Consider the following 20,208-nt stretch of genomic DNA (forward strand, 5'->3'; position numbering starts at 1 on the left):
AACACCAACAAATGTGAAGCAATTTTTTTTTATTAATTCAATCATTAGTGGTTAAGAAATTAACATGAAATGTTTTTTTGTTTTTTAAAGAGTCTGTTAATGACAAAACAAAAGTGAGGAAACGGTTACATTTGATCGACACTTTGGCTGCATGTTGTTCCTGCCTTGACAGACATGGCATTGTTAATTCACTGTTGTTTTTAGGCTTGAGCCTGAAACCACGTCTGCACTGCAACTGTGCATTTAAAAAAAAAAAAAAAAAAAAAAAGCTAGAATATTTAATAGGTATATTCTGCACTGTGGAAATCTGTGCAAATTTATAAAGAAAAAAAAATTGGGCCCAAGAAGCTTTTCTAAAATGCTGAAGAAGTGCTAGAGGCAAGAGGCTCTCTGGTATACGTAAAAATCAGTATGCACCGTGATCTGCATTGGCTGTGATTCACATTATATACAAAAGGTAACACAAATAAAATTGCTCTCTTTTTTTCTGAGCTGGAAGCTAAACTTTGACAGTACAAATATGGCAACATGGGACATTTATGTAAAACTATATATTCTCTTATATGCGTGAGACTGACTCGGTGTTATTTTTGATAGACAGCTATACAAGGTTCAGCACTAAAGAATGCATTGAAAGGCTCCGGCCTCCGCTAACCCTCACCAGGTTGGGAAAATGAACTGGAGGGCGGAGGTTTATCTTTAATATGCTTGAAAAAACATGCAGTCAGAGCACAACGTTAATTCTCAATTTCAGTCTTGCAAAGCATTCTCAGAATAAAATACATTTTTACATCTTGTTACATAGAAACACATGTGCACCATATTGTGTGGAAATACTGAAATGACATGTGAAAGGGAACAGTTGGCACGAGTGAAATGGCTGAACACTAGGGGTCAGTGTCGGACCGCAGCAACAAAACACTTTTATTCTGTGCATAGACAGGGTATTTGGATTTAGCAAAGTTTTTTGATTTAGTGTTTTTGTCCTAATGAGAAAACCACTTATCAGTGAAATGCAACAGACCTTGTGTGTGTGTGTTTTTTCTAGACATCTTGGCGCAGGTTATAAAGTACTACAAAAAGAGCTTTTGCGTGAGAAAATAAATGTTTTGAAAAGACAGTGATGGGGTTACATTCTGTCAGAAATGACGTCAGCATAGTGTGATTACATAGAATATTTTACACACATTATTTAAACTGTGAGCTCGTAGAAACCTTTGAAACGGCAAAGATTTACGTCCAAATAATGGGTAAATGAATCAGAGTAAGATAACAAAGCAGGAAGTGAAAGGGTACTTGCATGTCTGGTATGTAGTGTTTAAAAATGTTTAAAAAAAAGTACTTCTGGATAATCATTGGTATTCATGAATAATTTGGCCATTGGTGTTCAAGCAAACCGACCTTAAAGTCAGCTGTTGGGAGACGAGTCATTTCCTTATACTCCATATGTAAGTGATTAGTGTAGTGTAGTGTTGATGGAAAATGACAAATTACACCTCCTCACAATGATGGTGTCTCATCCTGGTGATGTCAGCTCTCCTCATTTTCCTCTTCTTTCAATTTGAGTGATCTTCTGCATCATCTGGACTCATGAAATCTGGATGAAGTATTGGCTTATTCATCGTCCTTGAAGAATCTGCAGCAACGTTACCACAACGTTTGACAACTATACTGGTGAATGCAAATTATTATAACATGATAGGAATGACGGCCAGAATAGGATCTCGTTAGACGTTTGGCGAATTCCTCGTTCTTTTCTCTAATCACTGTCTTCATGCTCCTGCTCGTGCTCGTGCAGGGCATCGTGGGTGTCCTCGTCTTCGTCCTCCTCCGCCTCTTCTTCATCACCTCCACCGTTCATCATCTCCATCTCGACCTCCTCCATTCCCTTCTCGACGGCCTCGTCGACCTCGCTGAAGTGCTCGACGTCCTGGGACACTTCCACCATCTCGGTGCCTTGCACCACCTCGACGGCGCCCTCTCTGACTTTCTTGACGTGGAAGGTGAACGGCGGCACCTTGTAGACAGCAGTCTTGGCCCGGGCGTAGACGACGTGGTCTGGCGTGAACGACTTCTTCACCTTCTCGCGGGACGTCTGCATCTTTTGCTTGTGCTCCGGGTTGACAGCCATGCGCGTTCCAATCTTTGACATCTTCTTCTCTAAACTGTGACGTGTCTTCTCCAGGTTTGCCTTAGTTTTCTGCTGGGCCTTTTCTATGTTCTCCTTGGTTCTTTGCTTGGTTTTTTCCAGGTTCTCTCTTGTCCTCTGCTTTGTCTTCTCCAGGTTGTCCATGGTTTTTTGTTTGGTCTTCTCCATGTTCTCCCTGGTCCTTGCCTTGGTCTTATCCATCTTCTCCTTGGAGAAAACTGTCTTCAGGGTCTGTACGCGCTGAAGGCTGCTTCGCTTGATGCGCTCGGCGCGAGTCTCCTCAATGATGTCCTCAATCTCCACTCCCTCTTCGTCTGACGAGAGGTCTACATGGGGTTTGTCTGTTTTCTCGCCTTCTTCTCCTTCCTCCAGTACGTTCTCCTCCACACCTTCCAACACGCTGCCTTTCCTGCTGCCTGCCGCAGACTCCGAGATCTTCATGGATTTAGAGACACTGAGCTTTGACGGAACCTTCGTTTCATCCTGTGAAAAACAGAACATAAGAACTGTTAATGCAGGCTTATTTTGATGAGGTTGAGGTAGAGAGAACAACACTGTTGAAAGTCAACATTTACACATGACATTAGTTTTCAGGACGTCAAAGAACATTCTTTCCTTGTAAGGTGGACTTCTAATACAACCTAGGGGACAACCTAAAGATTCCCAACCCAAGATTTCCAAGAAATTCAGAAGATAAACCATTTTGATAGTAGCTAACATAACTTTTCTACTTTCATAAACTCCACCTGACCCTGGCCCGCCCTGATACAGCATTCTAAAACAACACCACTGCATTTTGCTATGTGTTCTCCATCATCTACAGTACTCCTTCATTCCCATGGCCTTTTTCTTCTCCCACCCACTTTTGTTTCGCCTTTCGCCCGTTTACTTTTCCTCATGTTCCCTTCACCCTCATACTCTGACTTATTAATGAAGGGATGGGAAAAGGAGGTGGGGGGGGGGGGTCTTCCTCTTTCCATCACGGCAAATCCTTCGTCCAATCGGGCTCCTGAATGTCTGCATGAGAGCCCAATACATGTGTGTATTGTCTTTTCCTCTCCCTCAACATGCCTTTACGGTCAAAACAGGAACAAGTCAGAGCCAGAACAAAGGAGCACAGGGTGAAAGGAGGGGGGCAGCTGTAAGGTGTGGACGGGGAGATACATTTCTGTTGTCGTACGAACGGAGTAATAGCACAAATGGGAGGATGCCTCAGAGTCTTGGAAAATCATCTGCTCAGCAGGAAGATGATAGCATCAAAGTATTGGCTTGGAAGGTTGAGGTGCGAGGGCTGACGCCGGGTGGGCGGGGTCATGTGCCTATTGTGCTCTGCTGCTGCTGCTGCTGCTGCTGCTTCAGTGCGATGGCAGCTTTATGAAGGTATTGTGCTGCTGCAGTATCTCGGGTAAACTTGACCTCGGATGAGTGAGCAGCTGTGTCGGACGGGCAGATGTGGTGGAAAACACACGTCCTGCTCAAGTTCATTGCATGCGTCGTGTTTTTGATTTCTAGAACAATTGGAGCGAGTATTGCAAATCGCTTAGGGAAATGATGGCCCATAATGGGAGACGGTGACCAATCTGGTTGTCTTTCAGAGAGAGAGAGGTTGCTCCTATTGGCTGTTCTACTGCACCTGCTCTGCATAGAAGTTCTTTCAGTGGAAAGGTCACTATTGTCTACACCAGGGTTTCTCACTCCTGGTCCTGGGGAGCCACTGTCCTGCATGTTTTAGGTGTTTTCCATGCACAAATACACCTGATTCAAATGGTTAACCCTGTCAGTAAGCTCTGCTGAAGCCTGATAACAAGCCATTTATTTGAATCAGGTGTGTTAGAGCAGGAAAACACGTAAAACATGCAGGACAGTGGCTCCCCAGGACCATGAGTGAGAAAACCTGGTCTACACTCATCTGTGGAGAGGAGTTCATGACAGAGATCCAAGATCTTACACCATTTCTTTGAGGCCATTGGGTTGGGATGGCACACAGCACTAGACTGGATGAGAATCAGTGCACTCCCCCAAAGACAAGATGAGTCACGACATGGGGTCTCATGGGAACATGTTTCCAAACACACTGTACAACACAGACAAGAGAGAATATGACCCAAATCCCCTTTTTAAAATGACGTTGTTGGCCCTGTTTGCTTAACTTTAAGGAGCCTACATGTGCCTGGGAAAACCCAGTCTGTCAGCTGAGGGCGTAGGAGGTCACGGGCTAATGTGTTTGCACATGATGGATTCAACAGAAGCTGGGGCGAAGGAGGGAATTCTCCGCTGCGTGCATGTGTGCGTCCATAGTACATGGAAATATTGTACGAGGAAGTCCAGGCAATCACCTTGGTGTGTGTTGACTTCCTGACCCTCCTAATTTAATAGGACATTGTTCTCCGTGAGCCTGCCGGGCCAAAGACAGGAAGGTACACTTACAGCCATGGAAAATAGATGAATGAGGTATGTAATGGCTTTGTGAGTAAGTGTGTGTGTGTGTTTAGCTTTCTAAGCAATGGCAGCAATGGCAGAGAGAGTGCATTTAGCCCTTAGCTCTTACCAAACATGCACAAGCAGATCATTTCCATATTTGGTTAGCTGCAAAAAAACAAAAAAAAAAAACTCTTTGAACCACAATGTGTGTGTTTGTGTGCGAGGGAGACAGATGAAGAGAGTCTCTCTCTGTGTGTGTGTGTGTGTGTGTGTGTGTGTGTGTGTGTGTGTGTGTGTGTGTGTGTGTGTCCTGAAGCATTCGTCTGAGTATTTGTCTCATGATTTGCTTCATCACATTGTGAGACGTCACAATTTGCTCTCTTTTTTCTCCCTCCATGTCAGGTGTGTGTGTGTGTGTGTGTGTGTGTGTGTGTGTGTGTGTGTGTGTGTGTGTGTGTGTGTGTGTGTGTGTGTGTGTGTGTGTGTGTGTGTGTGTGTGTGTGTGTGTGTGTGTGTGTGTGTGTGTGTGTGTGACCGCTGCATTCCACTTTTCTAACATGCAAACTCTTATTTGCTTCATCTCTTCATTCTTTCTTTCTTTTTTTCCCTTTCTTTTCCATCTGTCATTAGTGGGCACATGGCTGCAGTGACTCATGGCTGGTGGAAAACTCATTCATCTTGGAGGCACTCACAGTGCTTTTACTGTGGCTCCCTCTCTCTCTCTCTCTCTCTCTCTCTCCCTCTAACACACCAACGCTCACTATGTGTGTGCACTAAACTCTTACACTCAGGTTTCTTTGCCCCCTAACCTTATATTTTACACTCTTACTGTAAAAGTGATGACGTCGTCCTCCAGGACTTGTCATTACTCGACAGCTATGTTCAAATTAAACTATGCTTCAAGGCTTTAGGTGTCGTCACCCATAATAAACACCTCAAAACTTGATCTCCTGGTGCATATGATTGGATCCTTCTGCATTGTTTTCATTCGGCTTATTTCTATTGAACAAAGCACGGAAGTCCAGTCCACTGACAATTCCAATGGCATCTGCTCCCTCAGTGTGGATTAATCCTGTATTATAGCCGTATTCTAACAGCGAAAATGTTCTTTTTTTTCATTTGCTGGTTTGTTTCAGAGAGACCAAATGGGGAAAAAAACATTCTTAGGTGTAAACAAGGTAACCAGGCTTGACTAATAGAAGTTGCAGCACCTGAAACTTCCTATTGGATGATACCAGCTGAAGTCCACTCATATGTGCCATACTTTGTCCATTTCTCTCTAAATGGGAACATAATTTGACATCATGTGCTATTGAAAAAGACCCAAAACTAGTCATTGAGACCATTAACTCCTCAGGAAAATGACATTATAGTGAGATGTAAGCTCATTTTTTTGCAACCAGTTGAGTCTAGTTTAGTCTTAGTGTGTATTTATTTGTCAGGTGGATGTAATCCATACAAAAGGCGAGCATTGTTGTATGTTTGAGTGTGTGTGTGTGTGTGTGTGCCAGTTGATGGGATCAGCTGGTGGACGTTCTGTGTTGTCAGCAAAATGCCGTGTTTCTGTCTCATGTTGAGTGTGCAATGCATGATGCATTTGTCCCACCATGAACTCTACTGTGAACAGCGCAAGCCTGTAGTGCATCTATTATCCGTGAAATCGCAAGCACTGTTCATCGTAAAAGAAAACAGACATGTTATTACAAATATTACGACATACGTTCGACAGTGTCAGAATGAGGTAGAAATAAGTTGGAACGTGCATGTGCCTGTTTCCTGAAAGTCTATATCCAACATGATGGTGGTGTTTCATGCGGGTATATTTGGATTTGTAGCGGTAAGTCACCAGTACAGGGGAACCATGGCAACAGCAACAAAGCCAGACGAGTGTGTGTGTGCTGCATATCCTTTGTACTCCAGCATCTATTGACAGATGGGCAAAGGGAGAAGCACTATCATGTTACATCTCATTCATGCAGTAATGCCCACACTCCTGATTTACTGGTAATCACACTTCATGTATTATTGTTTATTCATGTGATTTACGCTGTCTGTCTGTGCACTGCAATCTGAAATAAAAATACTGGAAAGCAGGGACTAATCCTGCATGAACTGAAATCCACAACATATTTACAGGCTGTAAATGTGATTACCAAATTGTGAATAATCTGTTTAAACCACTGTCGGTTATGCCTGTATTTCAGGTGAAGATGTTTCTAATCTCTGATGGCATATCAAGACTAATCTATGACTTAATTCTAATCTTTAGCCATCTTTGAGTTTAATGACTCACATGTTCTAATAAACAGACCTGGTGTTCAATATAAACAGCCATAACTTTGAAGGTTCCCTCCCTAAATACCAAGACATCGGGCATCTTGACCTAATACAATACCTCGAGGGTTTACTATGTGTCATATGTATAAAGTTTGATTCTGGTCAGAGAGGATTTTCTCCAAAATGTCAGACCAGGACAATGAGGAGCAGCTGCCACGAGTGGGCACTAAATTACATAGTGACCAGTGCAGCCGGCACGTCACTGCTCTCCCTCTCTTGTAATCTACAAATAAAAACCATGCCAAGCTAACCATTTGCAATTTTACTGCCTCCATTTTTTTTCCAGGCCAAAACATTTAGTTGTACTTGTGTTTCCTTGGCAACAGTGGTGAACTGTAATGCTTCCAGATGAAAGGGGGGGGAGGAGGAGAAAAAAATAGTTTCCACGCGAAAGCGCTTGAATCATGGGGTAGACCTACTGCTGCTGCCTGTGGAGTGTGTGTGTGTGTGTGTGTGTGTGTGTGTGTGTGTGTGTGTGTGTGTGTGTGTGTGTGTGTGTGAGGTATGAAACACACCATGGAAGATTTCCACTCTGCGCCCACACTGCAACCACTCATCAGCCCAAAGTAGAGAGGGAGAGGAATCCCGCTGTAACACACCCCTCTCTGTTTCTCTTTTCCTGTTTAAACTCAAACCACTAAGAACTCCCCTACTGCTGTGGAAAAGTGTGCGTGTGTGTGTGTGTGTGTGTGTGTATGTTTGCAAACTGTATGACCTTTTACGTGTGTATTCCGTTTTATACACGCAACAACATCCATTAAATCTGTGAAAACGCTCATGATGCCGCTGCTGGATTCAAAGCTGAGAGTCAACTGAGGACGACGCTGTTCCCTTGTCCCCTTCATGCGTTTAAAAACAATCTTTCTTAATTTGAGGGAACACGTTCGCCACAAGGTCCGTTTATTAGTCGTTTGATGAGTTGTCACGAGGCGATTTGACAAAAAAATACAAAATAGAAGATCTTTTATGAGCCAACTTCAAAAGCCGACGGAGCGCATGTTGATATGATATAAAAATCGAATTAAATGAGCAACTTGTGGTGAGTTTGTTTTTAGGTTAACAAACAAACTTTGAACTTCAGCTTAGTTTAGCCCCTGCTGCAGGCTCTATAAAATCTAAAATGGAGTCATTAAATAGCCTTCCCGGGGTTTTCTTCATTTCAAATTAAAAAAAAAAACGTTATACATAAAAGTTAAAAAAAGATTTAAATGATCAGCTCGTTATATCAGTGATAACAAACCATTCATTAGAATCAGGTGTGTTGGAGCAGGTCAACCCCTAAAAATATGCAGGGCCCCAGACCAGGATTCTTAGGCTGGCTTTATACTACAACACTCCCGGGTGAAACCGACAAAATATTTTATCAGATGTGCCTTTCGTTTAGACGGCGACGGCGTTTTTGGGGCTTTTTGGGGCGGAAATCTTAAAAACGCTTCACCGTGGCGTTTAAAAAACGCAAAAGTGTGCTCTGAGCTGGCTATCCTCCCGTACGCGTTTACGTCAGATCCATGTGCAGTACAGCCAAACGACAACAAACATGTCGGATTATATCAGTCAGACATTCAAGTTGCCTTAGCTGCCACTTCATGCTACTAGAGAGAAGTAGAAGGAAGTTTCAACGCTCCTGCGCTCCTGGTGTTTGTACGGCAGTGCTTCACAGTGCCACCTATCCACCTGGCATGCATACTACATCAAATTTAAATAAAAAGTGGGAATGCAACGCCACTTGTGCGGTTTGTGTTCAGATCGTTGTCGTGTAAAGCTAGCCTTAAGTAACAATCTCAGATTTGTAGAGTTTAAAAACCACTGCAGTGTAAACTAACTAATGGTGATGGATACAGTCTGTGTGAGTGTGTGTGTACAGTACAGTACCATGGGAAAGACTATAACGGTCCACACAGTATAAAACTCTGGGGAGAGAGAACTCTCGACTCTGCCTCTGTTTTCCACTTGTCCCCTTTAATCAGAGACATGAGACCAAAGAAAGAGAGAGCGATGGCTATATAAAGTTATGGCATGCCCACAGTAGGTCCTTGGAGGGGGAGAAAGAGGGATGAGTCACCAGACCATTGTTGCATTAAAGCATTGCAGAAGCTCTTTCTTTTTCTTTCTTTCTTTCTAACTTTCGACACAGAGTGCACTAGCAGTGTTTTATAGTGGATCACTGAGGAATGAGAGAGAGATCAGCGTTCGCAGCTCCATGGCAACAGAACAAATATTCCTGTGCCAGATGTGTGCCAGGCAAATATTGTTTGTTTCTGACTCAGTTGCACTGACTCTGGTTCTTTCACAACAGCATAAAATGAGATAGCAAACAGGCAATTAGAAGAAAATTGGAACTGGAACTGTTGTTCAAATATGGAGGAGAATAAGCCACATCTTATCGATGAGCATGTGAAATAGTTAGTAGTAGGGATGCTGGGACAATAATCTAGCAGTCGTTCCCCTATAATCTGAATGAATGTAGGCGAAACACTGAAGATAATAATGCTGCAAACTTGTTACCATAGAATAATGGAGCACATGGTCCCATTAAAATGAATAAAAACAAAGTAGAACTAATGAAAATACAAGAATGAGCGCAGTGCAGTGCAGGAGGCATACGATCTGCAGACTAGATGCCAAAGAATGTAGAAGACACAGCTCAGGGGCTTGACTTTCTCTTGACTCGATGCTTGTTAGCCTGTGGATATTTATCCTGCAGATTCACACCTGCACCTTTGGATAAATTACACAACTTCCCCAGTGTAAATTCAATACTTCTTTGGAAATTACGCATGTGTAGGGGGGATAATCGTGCACCACTGGTCCAAATCAGTAGATTGGATATTGCAAAAAAAGTCAGTCAGTAAAAGTGTTTGTTTATTTCTTCAGTCCTCCTTGAAGAACTTTTCGTGGAGAAGCTCCTGTGCCTGGCACAGCCCTATGTTCCGAAAATCCCTATGAGGTTTGACCTCCTTGCCCTGTTTCGACCAATGCTTAGAGATCACAATGTAATCTGGTAACCTGGCCTTTCAGTGGAGGGCGATTTCGCGACGCTGACAAGCCTGTGGTACGTGTTTCGCAGGGCGGAACCAGCCATACGCGTTGGGGGAAGCGTGGGTTTATCCCCAGCGTAATGTTCCCGATGTGCCTGGCATCAGGACCCCAGGAAGACTAGCTTGTCTAACTTTGGTGACAGCTAATGGGGATCCTTTTAAATAAACAATAAACAATAAACAATCAGTTGATGTCTGTTAGGGTAGCATGGCTAGGGTTGGGGTTAGCGTAAGGAATAGCATTCTGTATGCTGTAGGGCTTTCGGAACATCTGGATTTCGGAACATAGGTGCCGGCTGCACCTCAGAGCTCTACATCATCTCCGATTTGCTCCGTGTGCTACAGAGAATTCCTGGCCTAGATTGGTTCGTATACAGTCATCTGCTGACTCAGCAAAACCCGACAATTTGAGACACGCCATGGCGATCATTAACTATTTGATGGACGAACGAGGCGTTAAAAGATGTAAAAACACGTGCCCCAGACTGACATCAGTATTGACTGTGGTATTAGCATTGGCACACGGAAAAGTGCTATCAAGCACTTGATTATTGAAAGAGTGTTTTCAGTGTTTACAACTCTGGAGAAGTCTCTAATCAGTGTTTGCTGATCTAAAACAACATTCCAGGTGCTGCTTACACGTGAACTGAAGGAAACAAGTGCACAAGGATTTTACTATAGCCTCATTTCATTTGGCTATAGAGGCCATGGTCTCCATGTTAACGCTGGGTATTCAAGACATCAAAAAAAGGTATGTATTACATCACATGTTTTCCTCTCCCGGTCGGTTGCGACAGTATTTCCCAGAGCAGCGACTTCTTCGTCTCTTTTGTGTATCGAAGCAGTGGAACCTCAGGTCAAGTCAAGTTTTGCGTGAACCGTTCACACATGAATGGAGCAGACATGAAGATTTCTTGCAGTGTTTCCAAGGCTGCAGACACACGTGTGTCAGGCATCGGTGCTGTTTTCATTCTCCAACCTTTTTACTTTTTTTCCCCCCCGCTCTCACTGCAAGACACAGCTTGCCATTGTTGACTATCGGTGGAGGGTTGCTTTTTTTTTCTTTTCTTTTCTTTTTTTTTTTTACGACATAATTTGGTTCGTGGGCATTCTGATCATGTACTTTCATGTAGGAGCACAAAGACTGTGGATGTGGAAAGTCAGAAGCCCCATTATTAATGACTCCTACTGTAAGTGATGACAACAATACGTCCGACGATGAGTGCATTATTCCACTGACTTATCCGATGACAACTTGAGGCAAATGCACAGAATGAAGCCACCGCTCTTGAATCACAAGATTTTAGATGAAAGGGATGTAATTATGATTATTATGAGATAAGCAGCTGCAGCATGACAGCCCCATCCCTTCTGCTCTTTGGTTGGCTTCCAGCTTTGTGCACCCCCCCCCCCCCCCACATTGACTAACACTGACTTGGACCGTGAGGAATGACAGTGTTTGTTCCCATGGTCACCCCCGTGTTAACACTTTCCAATGACAATGGAGGAAGACGGTGTTTATGGAGCTGTTTTGGTGCGATCCTGCGCTCTGCTTTAACAGCTTATTTCTTATTCTTGGTTCATCCAAGTCATAGAGTCTTATCTATATTGTCGGTGTGACGCAGGACACTGACCCTAAGTGAATTTCATTGTGGCACCGTTCCACTCAGCCCTGAAACAGATATGCTAACTTATCACAATGGTCCTCCTGTTTTGGAGCCAATGATTTAAGAGAATTCAAAAAGCTGGAATCATGAGACGGACGAGCAGATCATATGAGGAAGCAAACTTTGTGTTTTCTGTAACCAAAGCTTTTGACTGTGAGTCATCCTCCTCTGACTCATGTGGAAAAGCCTCTTCCTCGAATAAAAAAAAAAAGAAAAAAAAAACTGTCTGATCCTGAAAAATGATTTCTGTTTTAATGTCAAGTGCAGATTTGTCACGCTCTTCACCACAGCTGAAAAATAAGGTTTTAATTATTTTTTCTTTTATTTTAGAACGGCCCAGACGTGGCTGGTTTGAATTTGGCGAGATAAAAGCTGTCGTTTTCGTCAGAGATTAATTCACAGTTAATTCGAAATGAATCAAACTGTAAACAACAGAACTTTACGAGACTAGAGTTAGGCATGAGTTATGTTGACGACGTCTCACCTCTGACCCTGGAGGCTTGTTGAGTTCTATTCGTCCCCAGAACCACATTTAAAAGATGTTTAATTTTCTTTATTTTGGCTTGAATTACAGTATAGAGCTATGCAGATGGCACAAAGTGGATGCATTTATGAGGATGTAAGGAAGAATAAAGTGTTTTTGAGACTTTTTCAGCAGACAGTTTGCTAACTTGAGTGCAGCATCCTTTGATTTTCAACTGGATGCAACAGGGACATTTCATAGTTCCTCCACCATCGTTATACTGGGTCACCTGTATGTGTGCTCCTTTGGACATTCAAACTAATCAGAAATAGTATGAAAAAATATGTTTATTTATCAGTTCTAAGTTATAAAACTTGCATATCTGCCATGCTCAACAGTGCCGTGTACAGTTAAAGTACAAGAAGCAAACACATGATTGACGATACGGACCTATGTCACAAACAAGCAGATGTTGTGGCCAGAGTTTCTGCAGCCTCGGATCTTTAAAACTAAACAGGAACATGATCTCCAAAAGGCCCTTTCCTTCTCACAATCAAACAAGTATGCGATCGCTGCTATTTTTAGAGCAGCTCGCTCCCCTTCTCTGTCTCTGTGTCCATTAGCTCTCTTGTCACTCTGTCCTCTTTTATCATCTACCCCCCCCCCCCCCCCCCCCCCGTTCTCCGTGTCCCTTCCTCCCCATGTTGGCAACAAGTTCTCATCAGAATCTCGAACGATGTTGCATGACATGAACCCTGCGGCCGCGTTCTGTATCAAATAGAAAACAGTCGACTGTAAAAGCACAGCTCACAGCCGAAAACAATGTTAGAAACAATCTGGCTTATAAACTGAGCTGGGAACATTTCTGTCTCTCGTGTCCATATATGGGCCTGGATGGACCTGTGTGAGAAAATAACGGTTCACACTTAGTGAACTTACAGGCAAAACATTATTGGGAGCCTGTTTGTTTCCAGACCGAGGGCGAATACTTTTTTTTATTTTTTATTATCAAATTATAACAAGTTACCTCACAGAGCGACAGCAGATCTGGTTTCAATCGTTCCAGAGGATGGAACATTTAGAGCTCATTGGTAAATGATTTGGCTGAAGCTGAAACAAGAACAAGTTTTTTGTTTTTTTTTACAACGTTGGTGTTGAGTGAAATGTTAGGGAGTGTGCGACAGCCGAGCGAGGCAACAGGTGTGATAGAGAGATAGCGGCGCAAAAGGAAATGATGAGCAAAAGCTGTTCTGAGAGATTGTTTGTGATATTCCTCTGTCCAAGATTCCAAAGAAAGGAGCTGCAGTAGCATCGAGAAATAATATAGATTTACATTTAGATATCCTGAAAGAAGGAATGTGAGATTTATGGCTTAGTGGAAAGGTGCCGCTGGCATTATGAGCTAACTATGAGCTTTGTATTTATTGCATCCACGTATAACACACGTGGCGATTGCACTCAAAGCCACAAAATCACACTGCTTCAGTTCAGTCCACTCATATCAATACCATGTCACAAATACAAGTCTTTACTTGATATTACCTGTTTTAACCATTTGAGAAAGCATCACAGCAAACAATGAAAAACGTGGACAGCTCCGGTTGAACGGTTTAGAAATGGTTTGGTCCGGTTTGGGACAGTCCAAATATACTGGATTTTTAAGATGGAGCCAAGTAAGACCACAGAGAACAGTCATGGATGTTGTGAAGGAGGACATGAGGACAGTCGGTGTGTAACAGAAGAGGACACAATGGTATCGGGCAAGATAGAGGCAGATGATTTGCTGGTGGTGATATCGTAAAAGGAGAAGATAATCAGGCATCTGCACAAATACAGAAATAATAATTCCTATAAAAACTGAGATTATTTGGCCTCACTCACCCAAACCACCAAATAACTGAAAAAAGGCAGTTACTCTTAAAGTGCATTTCAAAATGACTGTTTAAGTGCCACTATATATGCTCTTCACGCCACTTCGGTGGCTTGATTTCACTAAGTAGGTCCTGAAATAAGTGAACCAAAAAAAAGAGAATAATTGAAAGCGATGCGAGGGAGGAAAAAAGGATGGAGTGGCTCGAGAGTTTGGACGAGGTGTGGCGTGAGGCGGGGCGGGGTGAGGAGGGCACGCTGTGGAAAAGGCGTCGGGGGGGAAGAGGGAGGAACAGGGCTGCGACTGGCTCGGCATGAGGAGGCGGAGGTATAAGTAAGAGGAGGTTCGCACAGAGAGCTGGGGATGCCTGCGCCATGAATCAGCTGTCTAAATATGCTCTTCACAGCAACACACCCATCCACTCCCTGCACAACGTGGATCTCCGCCTCTTCCTCCGGTTTTCACACAGCATAAATAATGAAGAGGGGAGGTTTGGGATTGATTTAAGCTGCAGTAAGTGAGGTTTGGCCTCTGCAGGGGCAGAGGAATAAGCATTGGGTGTAGTGAAGCCAAATAGAACTAATGTCATTAAAATTCCTTCTGTAATTCACTACAATTGTCCCGAAGAGTTAATGGTCATAATCGCTAGTTTCAGGTCATCTTCAATAGCACGCGATGTTCATTTTTTAAAATTATTTTCCAATTTCGTGGAAAATAAATGCAAACGTGTGGCACATATCTGGAGCCATGTTTCCAGGTGAATTCAAGTTCTTATGGGTAACTTATAATAAGCAGAAATCACAGTTACAAAGTGAGTTTATTGAGCCAAACGTATCTTGTTTACACGACTATTATCTCTGGTTTGGTCTCCACCACTCCCTCGCTATTTGGCTCTTTACTCGTTTCAGTCAAACAGTGATTTGTGCTGATGTAGTTTACTAAAAGCTCTGTTTTCTGACACCATGTGGACTCAGCTGTCACAGATGCAAGGGAGTAAATCTAAGGCTTACTGGACATTAAAGTAACAAACACACACACTCCCATAGACAAAAAGCCTCCCGCACACACACACACACACATACACACACCCCAGAGGAGGACAGCTGTTCTTGTTAACAGAGAGACTGTCTCTTCCACCTGATGTGTTGACAGAGCTGCTGCTGATCAGTTTCCACTTCCACATCGTACAGTACTGTAACAGTAGCCTGGGCTGGTCCGACATACCAGTGCCTTAGTGTTGTATTGTTTGTGTTGTAAACCACAGGTGGCTTTGGTTTATTGGCTTGTATTATTTTCTTGACTCATAGCGATGATTTGCCAAAAAAGAAATTCCTGTAATGGTTAAAAAAAAAAAAAAGAAGTCATAGGAACTCCCGCCTCACACGGACTGACAAGTGAGACGCAGTCTGTAAAAATGTCTGGTAATAGTCAGGAAACATTCTCGGTTGCTAGGTTACAAGTTTCACGAACCCACAAATAGAATAATATTAGGTCACATCTCCCTTGTGGATAACATGAAATCCCGAATAAGGGAATGATGTTAAGTTTGGCTGTCCAATATCTACAGTGTACTTGAGAAGATCTTGTGGAAATGAGAGTATTTAGAGACTTTATACACTTGTAACACTGGAATTGAACCCCACTGTGCGAAGACTTACAATGTTCTGAGGAGCAGCTAAATATCTTTAGTGGAATGGAATGTTTCCATTGCCCCTGAAATGACCTCCGGCACAGTGAAACTGCACTGAAAACTGAAAATGCAAACTTGACAGTGACACTAAATACGTTGGCGCTGTATCTATCTCTATAAGCTAGTGCATTTTCAATCAGTTTCCTGTTGACCTTTACGTCACAGAAAAAACATGTTTCATACGTGCTGTACATGTTAATCCAAAGTTTGTTGCATGCACAGAGCGCCAAGTCCGATTCCAGTCCAATTTCAGTCTGATTCTAGTCCGATTCCAGTCTGACTAAGCGTATACATGCAGGAGTGATCGGACTATGAATCACATTATCCAGGTATGTTAGTCCGACTATGACTGTTTACATCACCCAAGAAACCCGAATTATTGTTTTAGTCCGACTAAAACAATAATTTTAACATGCATGTAAACACACCGATTGTTTCTAAATGACCTAAAACTATTTATATTTACACACACATAATAAATACACCAATATCTAAGTAATATTGAATGATTATAGAGCCTGGATGATATAATGAAACCTTTCGTGAGAAAACTGCTGTCTGTCTTTTTATGAGGTTCTTTACAGTTTATACGGACGACTGCTGCTGCTGCTGCTGATTCCTCAGCAGAGCCCAAAGTAGTTTCAAGTCCTACCAAAGGCCAAGTATTTAATGTGTTGACACACTGTCCTGGGGAGACAAACAGTTCACTGACTTGTCAGAGGATGTTTCTCTGTCTTCAGCAACACAGTGGCACAAGAAAAATTGAGAACAGAACACATTGTGGTTTTTCTTTTTTTCTTTTTTTTTATAATGAAGATGAATCTGACATTATGTCAGAGTTGGCAACCATAAACAAAGCCAGTGTTCTGAGTTAGTGAGGCAGCCAGAGATAGAGATAGGCATTTCAGGGGGAGTTTCTGTTGCCAAAGGGCCCAGGCAGTTGGCTGATGCTAGCAAGTTCCAAACCCATTTGTTTTTCCCCTCTGTGTGTATTTCTGATAGATTGCGATGTGACGACTGTAATTTAAATTTTGATTCACGATCCTCTCAAAGTGACAGTCGAGGAATTCTGTCAAATGCTAAGTTATTTTGCCGTGTGTCGTGCCCTGCCCATCTGCTGATCATTATATATAAATTCTTGTGCTGCTGTGCCAAGGTGAGGAAGCCAAATATATTGTGAAAGTATGTTAGACGGAGCAGAAACGCTCAATCTTTCACAGTCAGACAGTCTGAGTTGCCTAAGATGGGGCTCCTCTTAAAAGACATTTTGCTCCGTCGCTAGAGAGAAGCAGCAGAGTGAGGAGGGGGGGGGGGGGGTCAGTAAAAGCCATGACGACTGAGTCAAGGGTGGAAACTTTGAATGTTCTTGCACCACTGTGCAAAAAGCAGAAAGCTATTATACATCTCTCTGCAAAGGCTAAAATAGGAAACAGGGCGGCCCTTCATAAACAAATGAATGAAAATTTGCTCTGTTTCTTCAAATGAACGTTTCTGTGCGTCGCACTCGCTTGTGGTATTTTCCATCTTTGCATCAAAAAAAGTTAAGTGGAGTGGCTTTTTTTTTTTATTCCATATGACGGCAAAGCTCGGGCTCACATGTGCAGACTCGTATTCTGTACTCTGATACATAGTCTGTGCTGTGTCAGTGAGGAAAATATCTGGAGGCCATATGTAGTGGATCCTGTTTATTTATGTTACAATGTACAGCTGCGGTGTGGGGTGGGGCTCAACATCTGGGAGTAAAACAATCGCAGACGTACAGTTCATCCGCGATCGCGGCTACTGTGCGGTGTGAGAACATCATAAATTGTGCAGCTGTGGGCAAACAGTACAAACACGTCTGCTGCCACATTTGTGTTTTTTGGTATCTAGATAGAATTTACGACCCACTGTTTCGTGTATATACCTGTCATAGCTACAGGTTGGCCACTCGATCCCTTCAATTACCTCATTACACTGAACTAATATTTAAAGGTGCCACATGTAAGAATGTGGCCAAAAACGGTTACTACACTCAAATTCAAAATACAGAGCAGAGGTCTTTCAGGTTTGGTTTTCAGACGTGACTGGCAACCAGTGGTTGCTCGGCATGGAGACTCTACTGACTGCAATGATTGGTAGGCGGCGGTAGGTGGCGCCACATGCCAAAACCTGATTTCAAAACATAAACATGATTTGCAGTCTGCAAAATATTTTTTTGTATGCAAATATTGTGGCTGTACTGTTGTTGTTGGTGAGTTCAGTTTGTTATATGAACATTATTCCCGAGTCTCTGCGACATATTAGGAGGATCTTATGGCCAGTTGCTTTAGAATATTGCGGCATTTTCCCTCATGTCTCGTAGAAATTACTCGTACAGTTCTGTGCAAAAGTCCCAAGGCAGCACCAGTTTTGACGTCTTGATGATGTGATGAAAGTTGGCCTTATATTAGCTAACGCTGTCAGTGAGTTTAACTCAACATGAGCCCAGGGCCATGCTATTGTTCAAGTGTCGGAGTAGATCACACTAAATACTGTTGTTGTTGTTTTTTTTCCTGAAAACCTCTGGATGTGTTCCAATAAAGCGAATGCAAAATAATTATACTATAATTATACTGTATGCTCATTATAGCAGTGCTAAAACAAACAAACAAAAACATTTGGAAGGAATGATCATTTCTGCCTGAACTTTGATAACAGTCAACATTCTTCGAAAATATCGAGGAGTGGTTGGGGCGGTGGTCAGAGTGGGTGGCAGGATATCACAAATTGCCATGGACTGAAGTGAAAGTCGTGTTTCCGAACTGTTTTTGGTCAGTTTTATATTACAGAATACTTCAGTTAAGGGTCTATGTCGCCTTGCATTAAAGTTTTCTTTTTGAAACAAGTTATAAAGGTGCTTTTACAATAAATACAGTATGTTTAATAATCCTGATTTGATTAAGGAGTAGGCGAACATGGAATGTCACCAATGTAAGTTTTAAATATCTCCAGAACTGGGAAATAATGACTTTGTACAGGACAGATGCCACAGCATGTCACTCAAACATCTGTTTGAAGCATCTATGGTCAACCAACTCTTCATTTGTATCAAACCACCACTGGGGTTTGTGCGATGATTTGGGTTTTTGGTTCGCCCATGTGCCACACCCATTTCTCAGCCAATATGGCGTCCTGTGTTTTAACTCTATCCTCTATCACACAGAGTACAGTAATGCACTGATTCACACCACACACATATTTACACACACACAGACTCTCCTACCTGATAGATCATGACTTTAAAGTTGCGTCTCTTGAGCAGCTCGGCCTCGTTGTTCTCCAGCTTCTTGATTTGGCCTCCTTGCTTCTCCAGGTTGGCCCGCACCGTCTTCACGTTGACGCTGACCTTGCGCACCTTCTCCATCATCTTATTGACGCTGTTGGACGTGGTGCTGTGGCTCTTGGACAGTTTGGTCAGCTCTCCCTGGATGCTGGTTACCGAGCGCTCCATCTCCTGCTGCCTGGCCTCCAGCCCGCTCTGGGTCTGCTGGATCTGATCCACGGCGCCGATGATCTTGTCCAGCAAAGTCAGCACCATGACCCCGTTCACCTGGGTGTCCGCGTTCGCCGCCTCGTCCTTTTCTTCGGCAGCGTCCCCCTCCGTTTCCACGGAGGCCAGCTCTTTCTTGACCGCTGCAACTGCATCCTCTTCATCCTCTGAATGTGGGAGGTTGACCTCGTCATCGGAGATCTCAGTGAGGCTATGAGGCTCCAGTTGGGCACTTGAGGATGCCAGTGCTTCCATGGCTGCCATGTTGCCGGACTTGCCGTGTACAGTTAGCTTATGAAACTTTCTTGACCACCGGTTCTTCTAGACCCACTTTTTCCGATTCCTGTCTCTCACACCTGCTTTGTTTTCTCGTCCTCTGTGTTTCCCTCCGACTTCAAAAACTCAGATGCACGTTGTCTCTCTGTCTGTCTGTCTGTCTGTCTGTCTGTGTCCTGTCTACGTCAAATCCCCTGGAATCGGGCCAGTGTGCAGGGGCAGCCAAGCAATGCTGGATGTTACCACATGAGTGTTAGAATGCAAATGCAGCACCAGGGAGAGAAAACCCTCCAGTCAAGCTAGAGCTGGCAGAGTTTTTTCCTCTCCAGCTCCCCCTTCTTTTTCCACTGGACTCTCCTCCTCTCTTTGAACTCCTCCCTCATCCCTCCCTATGTACGCACACAAGCACACATCAGAGCAGCTCCACCTACGAGCGAAGGTCCAGCCTCCGTGGTGTTTCAGTGACACACCCCCCTCGGTCGAGCCGCGTCCCATCAGCATGGTTAGAATAGTGAGAGTGGAGCTGTGCTGATCTGCTTGTATACAAGCTCAGGCACAGCAGAAGTAGGAATGTCAGGCAGGATCCGTTCCCATTTCTTTTCCCTTCTGCCTTTTTATGTAGAAGAGTTTTATTAAACGGAAGGCAGGGCCAAGTTTAAAATAGATAAGCCCTCCTCGGGTCTTGAGAAAAGGGCATAAACAAGCTGACACTGGGAGTAAAATGATCTCTCGATGTGTAGCGTTGCTGTAATATGCAAGTGTATTATGCTTCTAGAATGGAACAAC

The 20,208-nt window shown here is 43.3% G+C and overlaps 1 protein-coding gene across 1 annotated transcript; it reads right to left on the reverse strand.

Annotated features, from left to right (window-relative positions):
• Positions 1-12: 12 nt before the first annotated feature.
• On the reverse strand, positions 13-19,667 carry cavin1b (caveolae associated protein 1b). The gene is made up of 2 exons (XM_083903904.1): positions 18,880-19,667; positions 13-2,632 (listed from the first exon to the last, which is right to left on the reverse strand). Exons 1-2 carry the CDS (start codon positions 19,408-19,410, stop codon positions 1,760-1,762), a joined length of 1,404 nt encoding a protein of 467 aa, XP_083760030.1. The 5' UTR covers positions 19,411-19,667; the 3' UTR covers positions 13-1,759.
• Positions 19,668-20,208: the final 541 nt, after the last annotated feature.

The sequence above is a fragment of the Microchirus variegatus genome (genome assembly GCF_963457635.1).
Source record: "Microchirus variegatus genome assembly, chromosome: 17".
Classification (NCBI taxonomy): domain Eukaryota; kingdom Metazoa; phylum Chordata; class Actinopteri; order Pleuronectiformes; family Soleidae; genus Microchirus; species Microchirus variegatus.